The following is a 21,714-nucleotide window of genomic DNA, read 5'->3' as shown; positions in this document are numbered from 1 at the left end:
GGTTTATGGAGGTAGTGAAAAATCTGCAAGTGACAGTGCCATTTACTGAATTGGTAACTCAAGTGCCGGCGTATGCTAAATTTTAAGAGAAATCTTATCAAAGAAGTGGTTTTTTGATGAAGTGGAGACAGTAGCATTTCCTCAGGAGTGCGGGACCGCATTGCAAGCTAACTCACCACCAAAGCTTAAGGATCTAGGGAGTTTTTCTATTCCTTGCCATATTGGTAGTATAGCTATTGATAGAGCCCTTTGTGATTTAGGGGCTAGTGTTAGTGTCATGCCATATTCAATATGTAAAAAGTTAAATATGGGTCAACTCCGTATCACTAATATGACCTTACAAATGACCGACAGAACTTTAAAGAGGCCTATGGATGTCTTAGAGGATGTGCCCGTTAGAGTAGGGAAGTATTTCATTCCAGTTGACTTTATTGTTATGGATATGGCTGAGGACTCTCAAGTACCCATCATTCTTGGTAGACCATTCCTTCACACTGCAGGAGCGCTCATAGATGTTAGGGATGGTAGTCTGACACTAAGAGTTGGGGATGACACTATTATATTTGTTCTTGATAATACTTTAAAACGTCTTCCTGATTTAAAAGCTTCTTGTCATATGATTAATGCTCTTGATCCTACTTTTGATGATTGTCTTGCTTTGTGTTTTGACAGGAATCCACCTGACGCCCCTGCTGCTGCGTCATATCCATGGAGTAAGGAAGTGGATGAAATAGAGAGATTGATATATGGAGATGAACCTCCTCCTGAGATGGTTTACAGCTGTGATGAGAGTATTGACATAGAAGCCGAGTTAGATGCTTTGGAAGCTGAAGTTTTCAGAGAGGAGCCAGTTGGAGTTTTCAATGAAGCTTCTATGACAGACAAAGTGCCTTATCTCCTTCCTCAAGAGGATGACCTGAAGAATGATGAACATTGCTCATATTTTATGAACTTTGAGTTTGATGAGCCAGGACATTTTTCATTGTTTTTATTCTTTGCTTGGACTATTTATTGGTGCTACTTATGCCTACACATGTGTTACTTTTTGATTTACTGTTACGAGCTTTAACTTGTATTGATTGTAATTTTTTTGCGCATTTATTTTAAATGCAGAAATCTGCTCGACAAGAAGGTTCCTCGATCGAGTGTCATGGGGCTCGATCGAGTAACCAGGTCTTTTGGTTCGGAAACATAACCTGACGATGATAGGATTGTGCGGTCGATTATTTTCCCCTGTTTTGCAGCTGGTTTGGGGGAATCATAAGCTCTTACCCGATATTCTCTTCCCTTGTACCTTCTTTAATTGTATTATCTATTTCTTTTCCATTCCTTTTGTTAGTTATGTCCTTTAGGTTGCTGGATTTGTGTGTGATTGCTATGCTGTAGGCATCACAATGAGGACACTGTGACATTTAGGTTTGGGGGAGGGTCTTTTATTATGTTATGTGCTTTTTATTTATGTTGTGTGCTTTTTATATCAAAAATGCATAAAAATTTAAAAAAAATTATAAAACACAAAAACATGTTTTTCCTTTGTTTTAGGTCGAGTTTTGCTGAATTTAATAACAATGATGTTAAATTGCTTTGTTTTTGCATTTGAATCCCATATAGTTGTCCATGTACATTGCTTTGACTCGTTATCCATGAAAACAAAGCTCATAATTTAAGTTTTAACCGTATTGACATGCCTTATATTGATTAGATTTGACACAATTATGTTGGTAAATTACTTAAATTCTGAGGTCTATAGAGCTTCCTAGGCCAGGAACATCAATAAACTGGTCTCATTTGTCAATTAGGCTTGAGTGTGGTTTCTCCTTGTGGAATATGTAATATCAAACTGCATAAGTGTGACATTGATTTCTTGATGCTTTTATTGCTTTCATTTGAATAAGTACATGTGGATAGACGGTTCTTACCGTTCAAATAAGCCTTACAATTATCCTTTTGTTAGCCCGTTTGAACCCTTGTAGCCAATCTTAAATTACATCCTATGAGCTACAATCCAAGAATTTGCCTACCTTTTCGGGCGGTTGCTTGTTTATCATGTTTATTTTGCTATTATGGTCGCGTTGGGACTTATTGTTGTCAAGTGGGTATAGCAAGATCATTATTTAGCAATTGTGTTGTATCCTTGTGTTGGAAAAGAAAAATATGAAGCGAAAGAAAAAGAAAAAAAATCGAAAAAAAGAGGAAAAGAAAATAAAAGAGATTGCTTCATTTGGTTTTGTCAAGGATCAAAAGGATGGTTGTTAGAGTCTAATGCATAATTGGAGAGTAATTTATTAGTTCTCATACGTTGTGAAGTTGAGATCATTTCTCTAAGTTGGGTTCATCTGTTATTTTAAGATTTGGTTTTGGTTAGCGCTGCGACTATCGTCTTAGCTCCACATATCCATAACGTGCTTTGACACAAACCATTTCTATCTCTTTAACCCATTTGCCACCCTTATTGTCCTTGATACATGTACTTTTGTCTACCTTGTGATTGCATATTAGTTGGGGAAATCTCTATCACATTAGATTGCATGCATGTTTCATAAGTCGAGTGAGTGTTTCTACTTCTTTCTATCTTACATATAACTCACCCTTACAATACTTATGAGTGAATGAGTGAATCCGCGAGAATCCAACTAATTTGTCTTGCAAGATCGAAAAGTATTTGGCATTTGACTATAGTATGGTGACTTGAGACTTGAGCTACGTTTTCTATTTCCCGTACCTTTGAATTTGTTTAATTGGTACACTTTGGTCATTACTTTGTTACAGATATGGATAGCTTGGGATTTGTATATGCATCAACATTAGCTCTGAGTTGTTTATTCGCCATTTGTATGATTGCCTTTTGTATTGTGTGTTGCTTTGCTTGAGGACAAGCAATGGTTTGGGGGAGTTTGATGAGTCATAATTATATACATATTTATGCCTCCCCTTAATTACTTTTGATACAGTTTTCGTGCTAGTTTATATCATATACATGCCTTTTATGTTAGAATGTCGATACTTTCACTTTTTGGTGTTTAATGCAGGAATGATGGATTTTAGGAGCAAAGGAATGAAATGGGCATCGCGGACTGGGCATGAAGGGATACACGAAGTATGGCACGAGAATCCATAAGAATGAAGGAAGAGAAGTTAAGAAGAAAACACGAAGAAAAGAGCTTCTTATTACTAGTGCCTACTTTGAAGAGCCATATCTTGAGTTCTACAATTGATTTTAAAGTTATTCTAAATGGAGGTGAAAGCTTATCTTCTTAGCTTTCCAACGCCATGAAAATCGCTTGTTTCTGACAAGTAACAAAAAAATGGCGCCCGTTTGAAGTTCAGTGCGCGAAGCAGGAACTTGGTTCCTCGATCGAGTACAGTGAAGCTCGATCGAGGAACCAACCTAATCAATTAAAATTTGCAATGTCGAGAGTTGGGGTTCCTGAAATTTGGTGCCTCGATCGAGTAAGGCTAGGCTCGATCGAGGAACCTTCCAGTTTCCATATTTTCCGCAATTTTTCTTAAGTCGGTTATGTACTATTATAAATACCTAAACTCGTATCCTAGGTTAATTATGGATTATTTTACGTAGGTTTAGTATAGCTACCTTAGAAAACTCTCTCAAATACTTAGTTTAGCTTATTTATTGTTCTTCCTTCCGGATCTAAACATTGCTATTTTACGGTATTGTTCTAATCTTTTAATAATTATTTTTTCAATTACTTGTTCATCTTTTATGTTCTTAATTATGCTTTCTTATATCGTTATTGTTGTTATCGTTATTAGTATGAGTAGCTAAGCCTTTAATCTAGGGTGAAAGGGGATCTAGGTTGTTAGAAAAGGGTTTATTATGAATTGATTGTTAAATTGCTTTCTATTGTTGCTCAATCATTGTTCTACTTCTAATTAGTTGATTAATGATCAGAATTGATTAATTAGTATCGCATGAACTAGGATTATCACCGACATGGTTAAGACTACTATAGGCCCAATAATTGAATTAAACCGACTTAATGATAGCGACTGCATGTTAAGTTAAATCTAAAAAGACATATTAGAATCGACTGATCATATGACTTTCAACAATATAAATTGCTCAATCAATGAATTAAATCCTACCCTTTGATGACTACCTAGTGAACCCGAATCCCTAGACTCTTTAATATTATTGTTATTCATCTTTTATATACTTTGCAATTAGCTGTTAGCAATCAAACCAATCAAACCCCCATAACTTGTTACTTTTAAGACGGATTTAAATATAAACAAACTAGATAATCACCGCCTCCCTGTGGATTCGACTCTGACTTACCGCTAGCTATTTTGTTATTACTAAGCTAGGATTTATTTTGATTAAGGCAAACGACTGAAAATAACCTTATAAAAAAATAAGATGGTAAGTAGGTCGGACCTAGCTCTCTATTTATAGGAAGCTAGGGATGAAACGTATGCGCATAGAACAAGGAAACCTCGATCGGGTTCCCAAGCCCCAATCGAGGTCGTGAGATTCTAGCTCGTTCATCTTAATTCCTCTAGTTAATGCTCATGGAATCCAATGCTTAGCGATAAATGTCCTATTAAGCGTCCGATAATCATCTTTAAGCATGGCATCCAATGTACTTTAGCTTCCTAAGCTTCCACCTAATTGGACTTCAAATCTTGGGCTTGACTTTGCATAAGACTTTGCATTTCTCATTTCAATCCATATCTTTATGCATGCAAATCCATGTAAAACTTCAAGGTTGGTCCAATGTTAGCTTTGCTTCTAGTTACTTGCACAAGTGATGAAATAAGCTTCTAAAAGCTCAACTTCCTACAAAATGTGACAAAACATGCAAAGACAACTAGAATACAATATTAGCTCATAAAAACACTAAGGTTAGTGCAATAATCATATAAATTTGAGCTAAAATATGGGGGTAAAAGTATATATAAAATGAACACATCATCGGCATATCACACTTGGACTAAGACTTACCTGCTTATTAAACAAATCATTATGAGTTATATTAAAAAAAAATCATCATGGATAGTGGATATTCCCTCCCATTCTTAAACATCTTCCACCTTACTTTTTAGGGGTTAAATTTTAATAACTTTGACCATTAATTTGTCTAAAATCATGGTCAAACTACCAAATTGATGATTGTGTAAAAGTAATACAGACGATCATTGCGAAGAGGATGAAGTACATTTAGTCAATTCCTAAAACTAATGAATTTTGCTCCCAAAATATAATCCGACTAAAATACTCTGTCAAGTCTCGCATAGCAAAAAAAAAAAAAAAACCGACGACTAAAAGCAAGGATGTCATGCGGGGGAGGGGACGAGAGTTGGGATGGATGTAGACTTTCTCATACCCGTATTTAATAGAAAAATGGCATTCCCTTATTGTCGTGGATAAAGTTTTCAAAACCATAACCGCCTCAACTTGTGGTGATATTAAAATAGTTTCGTTCCATTTAAATGTTATATACCCGTTTATTCTATAGTTTTCTTAAATAATTCTGATATTATTTGTACCCATGTCTAAATCCCATGGTTGACATGATTTAAAATTTAGTTTGAGTCTAAAATTTTATTTATATTCGCTTCATCCAAGACAAATGCGATATAATTGGACACTTGTGATAGAGTTCTTTTTTGATCAAATTTTCTTTTTCTTATTGTTGAGCTTACCATTTTTATTCTTAGCTAACATTTATTTTGAACCAATTACTTATTATTCTATTCCTCGTGATGATGGACTATATAAGTACTTTGCGTTACAATGTCTAATTGCTAATATTTATTCTGAACCAATAGCTATTTATTCTATTAATCAAGTGTATAAAATTTTTTAAAAAAGAACTTGAGATCAACTCCTAACAATAGGCTCAAAAACAAGTAAACATGGCCAGAATAAAACATCAAAAACAAATTAATTTGATATGAGGTTGGTTCGGAGATCATGAAAAATCTCATATTTAGGCCATGTTTCCAAGAAATAAGCTTATAGTCCCTGTTTCCAAGAAATAAGCTTAAGTATTTGACCAAAATTTCATTTATCTTAGTTTTTTTGTAAGTATTTGGTAGATAAATTATTTACCAAAATAAGAGTAACATATGAGAAAGCTACCAATTTTTTTAATCCTTCTATTTATAATATTAAATATGCAGTACTTATTATATCAATTTACCAAAAAAATAAGCTACTTTTCGGTTAATTAGTAAAATATATGCATACATCAAAAATTCAAAAAATCAATATACTTTAAAAACTTTCAAAGCCTGCATAATCTTTGTTCATCTATCTCAAAATTTACCCCTATATACATAGAAATCTAAGTAAATATAAATTTAATGTATTAAAATATGAGTAAATAGAATTCTACTTAGTATGTAAAACCAATACTAAAACACAAAGATACATAGTTGAGTAAATACTCTAGTTGGGTCTGGCGCCAAATTTGTAAAGTGAAAGACAAACTGAAGGTTTGTTTGGACTATCAGGTTTGGCTCCTTTCTCCTTACTCTACACAGAAGACTTATGATTACTTGATGGGTATCAGTAGAGGTGGCAATCGGGTCAGTCGGGTCGGGTTTGGGTCGGGTCAAATCGGGTCGGGTCATATCGGGTTCGGATCATATCGGGTCAGCATACCCTTTCGGGTCGAGTCGGGTCGGGTTCGGGTCGTTATCGGGTCGGGTCATTTCGGGTCAAATGATGTATCGGGTCGGGTCGGGTTTGGGTCGGGTCATTATCGGGTCTGGTAACTTAATCGCATTACTACAATTTTTTATCATTAAATATAGTTTTAAACCTATAATTTAGTTTAATTACTTTATTACTAAGTCAAACATATCAATCTAAACACAAAATCACTTTCATTTTGATCAAAATTAAGCTTAATAATTATCGATTCATCAATTTAATCGGGTCAACATCGGGTCGGGTCAATATCGGGTCGGGTCTGGGTCGGGTTCGGGTCACTGATAATCGGGTCATGTTGGGTTACGGGTCATCATCGGGTCAGGTCGGGTCGGTTTCGGGTCGCAATATTTTCGGGTCGGATCGGGTCGGGTTTGCTCGGGTTCGGGTCGGGTCGCTCGGGTCGGGTCAGACTTGCCAGCTCTACGGTATCAGGGACAAGATTAGCTGGACACCTCTTGTCTGGAACAGAGTGTGCCTTCCTAAGGTTAATTTTATCACCTGGTTATATGCTAGGAACGGATTACTCACCAAGATCAGGCTAATGAAGTCAGGAGTCACAGGATCATTTATACTTTGACTGTCACTTCAGTAGAAATTGCTTGGAACTGGTTAAGCAATGGCTAGGAGTGTCATGGTCTTTTCATTCCTTAGACAGCATCCTACGCAGAAGATTCAAGAGCCTACTGCAGAAACAAATTATTATGGCCAGCTTTGCTTGTCTGGTTTATCTAATCTGGATGAGTAGGAATACTGCTAAACATGAAAGTAGTGTTCCCACACCTACCAAGATTCTTCATCAATTATAGCATATGATTAAGTTTCGTCTACAAGCCATTGGATATGAGGTTACTATTCTTAGGAGTCGAAATTGGCTACTTGCTAGGGGGCTGATTGTTGTTAGTTGACTGTTTTGTAATGAGGTTTCTGTTTGTTTCTCTTTAGGGCCGCTTAATTTATAAGGTTCTATTATGAGTGTCCTAATGTAACTGTTTTCTATGAGCTTAATGAGAATTCACATTCTACCAAAAAAAATATTTGGTCAAATTAAAACATAATGCGCGTTCTTTTGATTTAATTAATTAATGACCATAATATTACACTATTGAGACCTTTATTAATTAGTAGTCTAAATTATTAAGACTCTTTCAAACTTACTCTTATTTGAAATCTAGGCTAATGCGTGAGTATAGAAATGATTAGCAATTCATCATATGAATAATACTATGAGTTGCTCCATTGTTACAAAATAATTGGTCTCCCTTGTGACGGGTTACCATTTGTGGCGGATATTTTGTGAGATAAAATGGTAACAAAATGGGTTAGTGGAGAAAGGGGACCACATGAATAGTGTTGCAGAGAGAGAAAAAGTGGGTACATTGTGAGGTAAAGTGGTATCCGTCACAAACTTGTGACGGATATGTCATGTCTTCAATGAGAATTTGTGGTTACAAAAAGCTTTGAGTTGTCTAAGCTGCCAATTTCTACCTCAATTCTTTTCGGTTTCGTTTATCCATCTAATGATCTCTACATTCTTATAGAGAGTAAATTTATTAAAACAAAAATAGTAACATATATAGATCGGTGTATGTGTTATTTTATATGCATTGATCAGTTGATTGTATATGGAGACATTTACGATTTATGTACACACTCCAATGATTATTTAGTGACTATATTTTGATGGAACCGTAGTTTATACTCCGTGTAACTACGTAAGATTACACTACATCATATTAACATAACACTTTAATCAAATAAATTCATTATTTATCGGCCGTCAGCTTCTTAAATTTATTTTAATGCCAGAATACAAACTACAAATGTATGATACCATAAATGGGGTAAAAATAAAAATGATAACTTGAACTATTACAGATGTCCATTATTTATTTGATAATTTTAATTTACTTATATTAGGATAATTTTGTTAAGATATACAGTATTTGATCTAATTATATTAGGATAGCTTTATTAAAATTTATTTTCAATATTAAGAATTCTACTTTTATCTGGATAATTTTCTCTATTAAATTTTTTATTTTTTCCGAAATCCACTCTTGTTAGGATTCTAAAAAATTGGGACTCTCTAATATCACTCAAAAAATTCCTACTCTATATATATGTATTGATTAATTATCAGACAAAAAGTGACCGCTTGCAACAAGAATTTACGCTTATACACAGAGTCGAATGCTAACCACTTTTCATTTTATTTTAAACGAAAAACGACCTTTCAAATTTCCCGTTCTATACACAAATATTAATTTAAAAAAAAAAAAAACAATAATTTCAGTCCATCTGTCAACACCACCCCATCCTCCTCCTCCCAATCAAAATCAAAACAAATCCCTAGTTTCCCAATTTTCCCCCAATTCTCCTCATCAATCCATCCATGGTTTCCCACCTCACCTAATCACTCCCCCCAAAACCCTAGTTAAATCCCCACTTCTCCTTCTCTCTATCTACACCTCCAATTTTCACTCTCCACCGTCAAAATTTTCTCACGACCATGTCAACCACCGAAGACGCGGCGGTGCCGCTACTATCACCACCAAACGAGCGATCAATCCACTCACAAAGCCGCCGATTCTCGCGACGTGCAGGATTACGTGGCGCAGCAAGGTTTCTCCGACGAGCGAGCAGTCAACGAATGATCTCCGAACAATCGGTGCGCGTGCGTGAATCGGCGGCGGCGCAAATTGAGGAGCGTCAAAGTGATTGGGCGTATTCTACGCCGATCGTAATCCTTGACCTAATTTGGAACACTATTTTTGTGATGTCCGCCATTGTTGTGATGGTGTTGAGTAATGATGAGGTGACGGAAGTTCCGTTGAGGTTTTGGCTTGTAGGTTATGGTATTCAGTGTGTTGTTCATATGTGGTGTGTTTGTGTTGAGTATCGGCGGAGGAGAGAGAGTAGTGATGGAGGTAGAGTTGGGGGCGGGGGTGGAGGTTCGGCGGGGAGTGGTTGGGGTGTTGGTGCCGGGGTTGGGACGAGTTCGGGTTCGGGTTTGGGATTGAATGTTAATTTGGGGAGTAATCCCGGGAGTTATGAGAATTTGAGCTCGAATTCGAGTAGTGCAAGTGTGGAAGGGGATTTTGTCGAGTTTGTTGGTGAGAGGAGGCAGGATGAGGATAACGTTAGGTATGATCTTTGGTTTGAGTTTTTTTGTTTGAGCGATTTTGATGGAATAAAGCAAAATGCGTCTTTTTAGTATTCATCTGATGTATTCTCGATGATTTTAATTTTAGGTCATATGGATAGTTTGTTAATGTAGGGTAAAGCTGCGTACATCCAATTCTCAAGCTCTACGATTTAGAGGAGCCCTGAAGATGCTCGAGTAGTAGTAGTAGTAGTAATAGTGGTGTTATTATTGTTGTTGCTTCCTCTGTGAGGATTCTCATGTTATAATGTCGTAGTATAATGCTTATTGCTTAACTTTCATGCATTTACGTTGATGCGATTGTACACTTTGGGAGTAGGAATATAGGAATTGCTGTTTGGAAATAAGAGATGTTGATTGCTCAAAGAACACGAAATGGGTATTTTGGTGCGTGTTTGCAAATTGCAATTAGGAAATTAGGTATATGGTAAGCTTAGGATAGCTCTAGGTTATGAATTTGTGTCCCCAATGATTTAGTATTTGCTTTTATTGTGAATTATAATTCTTTTGTGCTTGTCGGGATATGTATCATATGGTGAAGCCAATAATTATTGGTGTTATTGATTGACAAATATGCTTTAAATGGGTGATTATTATGTACCTGTTGCTTCAACTCGAAAGTTTCTCTGAGCAGGGACATGACTGCATGAGTATTTCTTCGAGCTTATGTGTTGGGTATATTACATTTACTAGCTTACTGGTGTGTTAGCTAGCAGCTATTGTGTATTGAGGCAGCAATTGAATAGTTTGCTGATATAAAAAAAAAAAAAAAAAAAAAAAAAAAAAAAAAAAAAAAACTTGCATTCTTTTATTGGTCCTCTAACCCGGAGCTCTTCATTTAGATCATATGCTAAACCATGTGCTGAGTATGCAATTCTTTTCTTTTTCTGAAGGATCCATAAATTTTACATATTTTTTTTTAAACATTTTTTGCCTGAGCAGTCTTGCAAAGCATCTGGAATCAGCAAACACAATGTTCTCTTTTATTTGGTGGATTATTGGATTCTACTGGGTATCATCTGGTGGGCAAATGCTGTCTGATGACGCGCCAAAGCTTTACTGGTACATCTTCATGTAACCTTTAATATTTGATAATGATTCAACTTGAACTCCCTTTTGTGTAGGCTTTCGTAGGTTACTCAAGATTGCTTTCTTTTCACAGGCTCACTATAACATTCTTGGCATTTGATGTGTTCTTTGTTGTGATCTGCGTCGTTGTGGCGTGCATCATTGGCATAGCTGTCTGTTGTTGCCTTCCATGCATTATTGCAATTCTATATGCTGTGGCAGATCAGGTAACTTTTTTGCGTTTTTTGTTTTCAATCACAATTATCTATCTGGACTTTGAAGGACTGTCTCCTCATATCTACAATTTTGTCGTTGGATGTAATTGACAAATAGGAAGGAGCTACTAAAGAGGATATTGAGAGGCTCACGAAGTACAAGTTCAGAAGATTAGGTGAAATTGAGAAACCAAGTGGTGAAATCCAGGAATCTTTTGGTGGAATTATGACTGAATGCGACACGGACACTCCTCTTGAGCATCATCTTTCAGCAGAGGACGCTGTAAGTCTAGTCAAAATGTTATCTTTTCTCTTTAAATTATTTTGAAAGTATTTCCTCCTTGGGGATGCTGGGGTATTGGAGTTGTTTTTGGTGCAACCTAGGTACAAGTGTCTGGCCTGTCTCCATGCTATTTCACAAGGAAAACAAGCAGCAGCTCAATTTTTTAAATATGATCAAAATATTTTAATGCTAACATGACTAGCCGTCAGGGTCCGTGACCCAACATCTCTTTCAATATACAGTAGGTTGACTTGTGCATCTCCGGAACTTCACCTTATAGACATTAAGTCATTCTTAGAATTCCTGGTACCCACTATAGTCAATGGTCTGAAGGAGAGAAAAGGCAAATAAATAATTCTCACACATATGAACGGGCTCAACCGCTCGGGGGCAAAGTAGGGAAGGAATTGTGACTCATTTTGGGAGATATGTTGGCCGCCATTCGTTAGGTGCACATAGACATATCGACAGTACTCCGACTTTAGGTATGCTTGAGAAAAGGGGGTTTAAGCTTTTACACAGTCAGGAGACCTTAAAGCTGTATTCACTCTCAACCTCATCCTCGGACAAAAAGACTGGAGTATTATGAAGGGGATTTCGTTAACGGATATTCATTTTTGGGAAGATTCCTAAAGAAGAATAGGAGAAAGGAGATTACTCTCTAATCTCGATTACTTCCAGTTTGTCCTTCTTTAGTGGGAAATTCATCATCCTCGAATTGTATTTTCTCTTTCTATATAAGAATGGCCTTTTTATTGTATTTCTTTGATGGTGTCTCAAGCTGCAAGCGTCAATTAGTAGTATTAGAAGAGCTTAAGTTTTGTTTTCCTATCTTGTTCCAAGTTGTTGACCCCTGGTGATGTTTTTCACATTTTTAGGAGTGTGTAATATGCCTTTCGGCATATGAAGATGGAAGTGACATAAGAGAACTTCCATGCCGTCATCATTTCCACTGCACATGCATCGACAAATGGTTGCACATGAATGCGACCTGTCCCCTGTGCAAATACAACATCCTGAAGAATGGAAGCAGTGACGAAGTATAGAAAGGTCACTCTCACATCCCCCCGACTATTTGATTACATAGCATCTCTCATACCTTGTTTCAGTTCTTGTTTGTGTGCTTCGTACATAGTCGTCCTGTTGGCAATCAAAATCTCTATCGATCGAGACACTCTCCTGGAAGATGGTTTTGACCAAGTTAGCATTTTTACTTGTAAAACCCCTTTTGTTCCCTCTAAGAGCTTTAACTGGTTTTGTATGTCGAATTTCCTCCGTTGTCTATTCCTCGCAAGTCTAACTTGGTTAGACCAGAATATAACTTTCATCCTTACTGTATCCTCCTTTTGCGATGCATATAAATTTTATTTACTCTTTAAGCCTGCAGATGTCCTGCTTAATTAGCTCGTAAATTTATTGAATGAGGTGTATTTATGAAGTACGTATTTCTCGATCCTCTTATTCCCTTCCACAATTTGAGTTAGGATCACTCCATTAGCTCAAAAGTAAGTCTCCTGAGACACGGTCTTTTAATAAATTTATTAAGAGATTATTTTACAATTTTAAGAAAAAGTGGTACTAAAGATAATAAAATAGGTACAAATCATGATTAAAAATAAAATGGGTTCTTTTATTATGTAAATAGGTACGAAATTACTATGTCACGATCAATAACAAAAAGGTAAGTTTGCACTACACTATGTTTACAACGAAAAAAGGTAAGTTGAAATTCTTAGATTTACATCAAAAATATGTGAAGTTATTAAGTCAAAATAGTGAGTTTTGAAGTTAAAATCTCAAATATCAAAAGTAAAGCTACGGAGTACAATTTAGTCAAGGAAAATGTCAATTAATTTAATTGCAGGCTTGCAGCTCATACAGAGTGACTTCTAAAGTTCTCAATATAAAAGCACAAATATTTTAAATTAAAAGCATAAGGTAAATTTTAAACACAAAATCTCATTTGTGACGGTACGTATCCGTCACTTTGGAATGACGGATACCATTTTCTCTCACAAATGACCCAAATAGAGGAGAGAGGAAAGCGCGTGGGAGTCTTGCCCCACCTTGTCTCCCCTATTCGTTTTTTGTAAGTGACATTCACACCGTCACTGCTCCGACCCGTCTTCAGCAAGACTAATTGAATTTTAAAAGGGGCGAATTTTGAATTCTGGAATTGTCAAGCCCAACCACCAAATTTGCAACATTATTATCGTTCTTCACTACTATTATTGTAATTGATTGGTGGGAGGAGAGAAATGCCCACTTACGGGTGATGATGGACAACGATGGTAACGACGCGGATTGTAGTTAACCTGAGATGACGGGGAAGGTGGGGATGGAGGTGGAGGTGGCGGTGATGGCAACAACGGCGGCGGTGAGAGTGCACCTTGGTTTGTGTGGTTGAGATTTTTACAAATGGTTTCAATTCTTTTTCATTATTTTGTTGATTTTATGTCCTTTTAGGCTCTTATTGGACTATCTCGTTTATTTGGGTGTGTCGATGATTCTATCGGAGAGTTGCTGTTTGTATAGAGTTGCAAAGAAAAGTCCAAATGTGCCTAGTAAAAAACTCAAAATCGAGTCTAAGCCTAACATATAGAGATCGGATCAGGGATACATTATTGTCCCAAAAAAGCTTGCTATGATAATTTGTACGAAGTACTTTGTAAATGGTATATTAATAATATTAAAATATTCATGAATTATGGTGTGAGACGGTTTCAAAAAAACACGTCACGGTATGACTATGTTATTCTAGAATTTGTGTAAAATTATGTAACACATTTGTACAATGTACACTAAATTAATGTAAGATCATCAATTAAAACATGTGGATTTTTCGCAACAATATGATTAATTAAGGGATTATAAAAATATGTTCAGATAAATATAAAATGAAAAACTAAAAACTGCGAAAAGATTAAGATGATATCCCTTTATCAGTATAGTGTATTTAGTAGTCGAAGATTTTCTTTAAAAATCCAACTTCAGTTTCGTATTACAAAAATAAATACACTCTTTTAATTAAATTATTTAATTGTAAAAGTAGCTGAAGATTTTCTCTTAAAACCCAAATTCAGTTTGGTTTTGGACTTTTACATGGAATGTTTTATTAGCCACTTTTACCCTCTTATTGGGTTGTGTGTAAATCCGTTTTAGAATTACATTAGTGTAAAACCGCCTTACACAAGACCTACTCAATTATAATCATTATATAAAACCCTTTCATCACCAACAAGGCTGTGTATTGTTTTTTTTTTTTTTCTCACCCCCACTTTAATTTCCTTATTCTTTTAATTTATTTCCTTGTTTACGACGCATGTGATCTTCCATTGTCATCGTCTTCAATCGGTTTTCTTTGCCTTTCCACCAACCCCACTCCCTAAGCGTATAGGTATGGTATCTTATTATCTCGCTTTGCATTATTAGTTTTATAATTTTATAGACTTTGCGGTTTAAAATAACTTGACGATAAGTTAACAGCGATAAGGGCTGAACATATGTTAGATACAATTAGGGCTAAATTTTAAAGTATCAAAATTGAATAGGGAAAAAATATCCTTAATTCGTTACTTCATCAAATTGTCCATACTCATTTTCTTTTCAAAAAACAGTAAGATGACGACGACGAAGTTTTCGGTACAAGTTGCAAAACATGTCATACAAGGAAACCTTGCAAAGGGCAAGAACATGATTTGCTCTCCAGCGTCAATTGACGCAGTTCTTAACATGGTCGCTGTTGGAGCCGTGAATAAGACGCAAGGGCAGTTGCTAACGGTGCTTGGACACCGTGATATTCCAGAATTGAAAGCGGTGTCTAGCAATTTAGTTAACATTTTAAAAGCGCCGCAAACATCTTTTGTTAACGCAATGTGGTTAAATCAACGATATTCGTTCAAGCCTGAATTTGAGAAGGTTATGAGGGAAGTTCATAATGCTCATGTTAGGATTGTCGATTTCGTCAATCAGGTACGATACTGTTTTTAATTTGTCTACAATCTAATGTGAGTACTATTGTTTTTGTTAAGGTTTTTTTGTCTTATATTTATGGTTATTTGTAAAAAGACTATCTTATATTTTTTTTTCAACTACCTTTGATTTCTTTTTTCTTTATTTTTGGTCAATAACTACCTACGCTAAGAGTATAGACAAATTTGCTCTAATTAACCTACCTTTTTTTATTAGGTAAGAAAACTAGGTCGATTCTCTTGTGTAGGACCAACCTATCCCATCCTTTCGAATGAGGGAGGTAAGTTGAAGCCACCAGCTATCAAACCACTTCGAAAGAGATGTGACATAAATGTTCAATAGAAGCCATGAAGTCAGCAACCTTGTTTGCTTCATGTAACTACCTTACCTGACTTATTTTATGCTTTAATAATGTTGCTTAGCCCGATTTTGGGAAGTCATGATATACTTATTCTTACTTTTAATAGATAGTTCGTAGTTAATATTGAAAGAGTTTTTCTAATGTAATAACCCATATGTGGAAATAATAACAAGATAATCTTATGAGATATCCAACAATAAACTCATTTTTATCATAATTAATGAGATTATCATGTTATTATTTCCACATATAGTTTATTAATGTGTGCCCTTAGACACACGTTTGAAAAACCCTTATTGAAATGTGAAAATATAAATTTTGCTTACGCGAAGTTAAATTGTGGTTTGGACGCAGTTGATTATTGTTGTTAGGTAGACAGAGTCATGTGAGATAGGTTAATGTCGCTAAATGGCCAAATCTCGTCATAATTTCAGCATAGGTAGTTTTTTACCAAAAAAGGAGAAAAACAAAGGTAGTATAATACAAGGTAGTCTTTTTACAAATAACCCTTAAAGATAAGGTAGTTTTCGACCAAAAAAAACTTTTCGTTATTAACAAACTGAATTTTGCGATTTTTGAAGCGTGATCAAGTGGTGAAGGAAGCGAATGCATTGGCTCGACAAGCAACAAAAGGGTTGATCAAACAAATACTTAGAAGAGATAATATCAAAGACAATACTGCGTTATTGTTGGCGAACGGTTTGTATTTCAAAGGAACTTGGCTAAAACCTTTTAAATCAAGAGACACAAAAAGTGGTTCCTTTAATCTTCTCAATGGAGACAATGTTCGAGCTCCATTCATGAGACACGAGCGCAAGCATTTTGACTATGGAACATTTAATGAATGTCAAGTTATAAAGATGCGATACAAAAGTGAAATTTCATTGGATGACAATGACGATGATGACGACGTTGCTTTAACAAAGTCCTTCTCAATGTATGTGTTTCTCCCATTTGAGAAGGATGGATTACCAAATGTCATGGAAAACATCAAGATTGATCAAAATATGTTCCAGGACGAACTCAAACTCGACCATGCCAATGTCGACTTACTTTTGATCCCAAAATTCAAGTTTGATTCCAATGTTGATGTAAAGAATACTATGAAACAGCTAGGGTTGACGTTACCCTTTGACGAAAACTGCATGGATTTTTCAGGAATCACCGATAGTATCGACCCAATCTACGTAAGTGATATATTTCAAAAATGTCTTATCAAAACAGATGAATTAGGGACGGAGGCCGCAGCTTTCACTATGGCTAATGGCTTTTCAGGAGGATTGCCGCCTCGGTCTGAAATAAGATTTGTAGCGGATCACCCGTTTATGTTCGTGATTAGGGAAGATGTTTCCGGTGCTATACTTTTTGTTGGTACAGTGCTAGATCCTAAATCCCAGCGATAGTATAGATGATGTTTCCTTTGCACTTTAGATATAAAGGTTCTACTTTTTTTTTGGAGGTTGAGACTTTGATTCTAGGTAGAATAAGAAACGTTTACAAATAGAGGAGGGAATGTTTTTTTTCCGTTTTTTTTTGTTTTTTTTGTTTTTGTTTTCCAAGCTATCAAATTCACTATCACCGGGTAGCTCTGACGCTATAACATACTCCCTACGTCCCGGTTATTTGATTAGCAAAGAATGTTTGATAATCTATTTTTCATATAAGGTTGGGTAATTCATACCAAATCTACTTCATATTGTCATACATTATAGCGAACTGATTTTTAATTTTGATCTTAATAAAATTTGTTTTTTCTAACATGTGTATTAAGAGTAAACTTAGGCCTCGTTTGATTGATACGAGAATTAAATTGATGTGTTAATTTATAATGTACGGGGTTTAATTCCTACATTAAGATTCAAGTGAATAATTACAATAATTCGTTTGGTTGTAATGTTTGAGTTTTATTTTTCTAGGAATTTTCAATGACCAGGAGGAGGGAGGTAGTTAAATTCCTTCATCACATAGGAGTTGGAAACTCCAAGGAATTTTAATCCCAATTCATGGGATTCTAGAATTCCCATAAATTGGGTGAGCATCAAACGAAACCTTAAGATAGCGCCACGCCACTAGAGGGTGACTTACATTTCCTTCTTCTATCTTTTTGAAATTTGGATGTCTTTCATACTTAAAGGGTAATATTGGAAATAAAAATAATGTTACCATGTTGTAAAAACGGCGCAATTAACTTAGTATAATTATTATAATGAAAAAAAAGTTTGGAAAGCGTTAACATTTATATCCTATATCTAGATAATCATTTGTTTACATATGATTAAAATATCTCTTTTATTTTTTTTGAAAGAGATATTTTAATCATATGTAAACAAATGATTAGACAATACTGATGGGGCATATTCTGCACCGCTAACCAAGTCAACACATTGAGCAAGGTCAAAGATATCCACAGCAAAGTCAACGACTTAGACAGTCTAGCCGATGCAACCCATCGGCCTGTCACCTGGGTCTCGGCTAGGCAATTAGCCAGCCGGGATACATATCCGCGTACTCATATCCAAGACCCTCGGCCGGCCTGCCATGGGTCCATCGGCCGAGGGTAGAACGGTCTTTCCACCTGCTAGCCACTTGGCCACTTGGCCACTACGTGACAAAAGGTGAAAGTCTATAAATACTCCTCAACCTTCATTGAGGAAATGATCCAAAAATTAACCTAAGAATCACTATTCACCTGGTAATATCTTCCTTATCTCTCTACAATACATATACTTAGGCCAAGCAACAACTTACCTCTCTAAGTTTACTGACTTGAGCGTCGAAGTGAGTACGCTCGGCCAAAGCCGAGCCCTCAGTTTGTTCATCGTTTCAGGAGACCGCAAGGAGGATTCAAGCAAAGACGTCATTCTACAAGCCACGGGTGGTAACAATACTTGCTCTGGAATTACACCCGGAACAATTGGCGCCGTCTGTGGGGATAGACACTAGAAGCTAGTCACATTCATTCCCAAACAAAAAATATAAACAAAAAAAAAAACCCACCCCAAAAGCTAAGAAGATGTCGAAACAACAAGAGGTATTCGTTACTGACGAAACCGAACTACACCAAGATGATACCTTCCAAAATTCTGGAGTTGCGCAACCCTCCACCGGCGGAGTAATTCAACCGGAACTCGGGATGCCAAATATGCCAGACACACCGCTGCCCAACGTCCAGGTCACCATCATGGGACATGTGGTTGATGCAGCAAAACTGAAGATGCTCCTGGACCTAATTGGGAGTACGCCGGCTCACACTGTCACGCCGACAAGAGCGGCGGAAACCGTCCAGGAGACCAAGGCCCAAAATGTGACTCCAAGAAACTTGAACGGAGCATTATGAGAAGCTGACCCTGTCAAGACACCGGAGGAGCCCAAAGTGGTCGTGGTAGACCTAAGTCCTTCTCGCACTCGTGAGAGGACCGCGTCGCCGCGGCACAAACGAGGCACACCCCGGAGGAGCGAAAGAAGCCCAACTCGCCAGAGTTGGAGAAGAATCCCGACTCACCAGAGTCGGAGGAGAAGTCCTTCTCGCTATGAGGAGAGAAGTCGGACTAGGAATACGAGGAGCCGATCGCCGCGTCTCGTTCGACATGTGGTCAGACAGCCCCTCAGTGCCTATGTCCTTGAAATCACCGTGTCATCCAAGCCGAAGTTGCCGGCGCTCACATACAAAGGGGATAGCGACCCCACCGACCACGCCGAAACCTTCGAGTCGTACATGTCGGTGTGGGAGCAACCCGACGAGGTCTGGTGCCGAATCTTCCCAACGACCTTGCATGGGATGGCTCAAAGTTGGTACAAGGGGCTGCCCGATGGCTCAGTATCTTCGTTACGCCCGATCTAAGGGACGCCTTCTTAGCCCAGTACTCTTGCAATAAGAGGAAGGCCGTAGAGACATCGGATCTTCTGACTATCAGACAGGAGGGCGGCGAGTCTCTGCGAAGCTATGTGAAGAGGTTCGACGCCAAGGTTCAACCGATTCGGGAAATTAATCCCGAATTGGCAGCCTTCGCACTAATGAAAGGCCTCCCAAGGGGAGCCTTAAAAAACGAGCTCATCAAGTGCGGCGGCCTGACCTTGGACGCCGCCAGAAAGTTGGCTGATCAAGCCATTAAGGTGGAGGACTACCACAACACTGGGTAGGCCCAGCGAGGCCGAACACTCGTAAAAGAAGAGCGCCGGGAGGACAACCCGGATGAAAAACGCCGTGACAATAATAGGTCACGGTCGACCGATCTGCCCGGGAAATGAACTCGACGGGCGCCGGGGAGTTCGGCAGACCGTACTACCGAAAGCGACAATAATCACACCCCCCGGTCGAATCGCGCCGAGGTCTTCGCCCGAGCAAAAACGAAGGTCAAAAGTGGGAAAGGCCCCTAGGGCGAGGAGTGACGGTGACACGAGCCGATCTTGTGAGTACCACGGCCACACCCGCCACTTAACAACGATCACGGCATTTGAAAAATGCCATTGAAGATCCGATCCGAGCGGGGAGTCTCGGCAAATACGTAGCCGGGGGCCAAAAAACATATGCCGACGGGTCAAATAAGAAATCCGTTTTTGAACGGGTAGGAGTAGTCAATGTCGTCATCAGGGACAACGAGAACGGTGGGTCCGCTCATGGGCACAAACGGCACCTGAATGAACTATATCAGGCCATCAACTTTGTGCCCAACACAGCAACCCCCGCTTCCAACATCCCCGATATGACCATTGGGAAGAAAGACTACGAGGGAGTCATCGCTCCTCACAGCGACCCCCTTGTGGTCCACCTGGACGTAGCCAACTACTTGGTGAAGAGATGCCTGATTGACACGGGCGCCTACACAAACATTATGTACAGAGAATGCTTCCTCAGCCTCGGTCTGAAGGTTGAAGACTTGAGCCCCTATACCAAACCGTTGTACGCTTTTTTCGGGGCCGGCCTGGTACCCCGGGATCAATCAAGCCGCCAAGTAATGTTCGGCGAGGAAGTGCGGCCAAGAATGTTATGTCCGAGTTCGTGGTTATTGACGGCTCGTCTGCCTACAACGTTCTCATAGGCCGGGTCACTTTGAGCGAAGCCAACGCTGTGATGTCCATCCGGGCTCTCACATTGATGTATGTCTCGGACCGGGGGGAAGCGCATAAGCTCGTCTCGAAGAACGAGGAGGATCCCGGCGTATGGGAGGTTTACACTAACGGCCCTTCCACGACGAATAGCTCGAAGGCCGGCATCGTTATTATCAGCCCAAACGGAGACGTGTTTGAGCACGCCTTGAAGCTTACCTCATTGGCCCCAAACAATGAATCCAAGTACGAGGCGGTGATAACCGGAGTTGAGCTAGCTAAAGCCGCCGGGGCGGAGCATGTCATGGTGAAAACAGACTCACCATTAGTGACCAGCCAGATCAGAGGAGAGTACGAGGCTCGGGACTATGGGACGATAAAGTATCTAGAGAGGGTGAGAGCTGGCGCTACAAAATTAAAATCCTTCCAGATACAGTACACCCCCAGGTCCGGAAACGGCCGAACCATCGGCATGGTCGAAGGAGCAGAGACCGAGGAGGTAGAGATTGACCCGGGCCGCACCGAATCGTCGGTGTCAACAACTGGAACCAAAATTCGAGCCGACCTCCCGGACTGCCGAGGAAGAATAAAGATGTTTTCGCCTACTCAGCGGCCGAGATGCCAGGCGTGAGCCGAGAGGTGATTGTTCACAAGCTGAACGTACTCTCCACCGCTCGCCCAGTCAAGCAGAGAATGTGGAACTCCTCAGCCGAGAAGGATGAGGCCATCAAAGCCGAAGTAGATAAATTACTAGCGGCGGGCTTCATCATGCCTTGTACTTATCCTGAGTGGTTAGCCAATGTTGTAATGGTGAGGAAGTCATCGGGGGCATGGAGAATGTGTGTAGACTTTACCAACCTTAATAAAGCATGCCCCAAAGATTGTTATCCCTTGCCTCGGATAGATAGTTTAATTGACGCCACGGCA

General features: G+C 38.4%; 2 protein-coding genes across 2 annotated transcripts; both read left to right on the top strand.

Annotated features, from left to right (window-relative positions):
* The first annotated feature begins 8,970 nt into the window (after positions 1 to 8,970).
* LOC141596711 (E3 ubiquitin-protein ligase At1g63170-like) lies at positions 8,971 to 12,827 on the top strand. Its single transcript, XM_074416952.1, has 5 exons — positions 8,971 to 9,823; positions 10,785 to 10,904; positions 11,005 to 11,137; positions 11,244 to 11,408; positions 12,287 to 12,827. Exons 1-5 carry the CDS (start codon positions 9,189 to 9,191, stop codon positions 12,452 to 12,454), a joined length of 1,221 nt encoding a protein of 406 aa, XP_074273053.1. The 5' UTR covers positions 8,971 to 9,188; the 3' UTR covers positions 12,455 to 12,827.
* Positions 12,828 to 14,652: 1,825 nt separating this feature from the next.
* LOC141596710 (serpin-ZX-like) lies at positions 14,653 to 17,404 on the top strand. Its single transcript, XM_074416951.1, has 3 exons — positions 14,653 to 14,805; positions 15,026 to 15,380; positions 16,323 to 17,404. Exons 2-3 carry the CDS (start codon positions 15,030 to 15,032, stop codon positions 17,142 to 17,144), a joined length of 1,173 nt encoding a protein of 390 aa, XP_074273052.1. The 5' UTR covers positions 14,653 to 14,805; positions 15,026 to 15,029; the 3' UTR covers positions 17,145 to 17,404.
* The last annotated feature ends 4,310 nt before the right edge of the window (positions 17,405 to 21,714 follow it).

The sequence above is a fragment of the Silene latifolia genome, chromosome 8, assembly GCF_048544455.1.
Source record: "Silene latifolia isolate original U9 population chromosome 8, ASM4854445v1, whole genome shotgun sequence".
NCBI lineage: Eukaryota > Viridiplantae > Streptophyta > Magnoliopsida > Caryophyllales > Caryophyllaceae > Silene > Silene latifolia.
The sequence above is the reverse complement of the archived record's forward strand: the minus strand, read 5'-3'. Positions and strand labels throughout refer to the sequence as shown.

Bases quoted from the DNA above. Each gene is read 5' to 3' on its own strand.
- LOC141596711 (XM_074416952.1), top strand. From the start codon at position 9,189: ATGTCAACCACCGAAGACGCGGCGGTGCCGCTACTATCACCACCAAAC. The intron at 11,138-11,243 runs GTAACTTTTTTG...ATTGACAAATAG, and splicing joins TATATGCTGTGGCAGATCAG to GAAGGAGCTACTAAAGAGGA. The intron at 11,409-12,286 runs GTAAGTCTAGTC...TCACATTTTTAG, and splicing joins ATCTTTCAGCAGAGGACGCT to GAGTGTGTAATATGCCTTTC.
- LOC141596710 (XM_074416951.1), top strand. From the start codon at position 15,030: ATGACGACGACGAAGTTTTCGGTACAAGTTGCAAAACATGTCATACAA. The intron at 15,381-16,322 runs GTACGATACTGT...CGATTTTTGAAG, and splicing joins TTGTCGATTTCGTCAATCAG to CGTGATCAAGTGGTGAAGGA.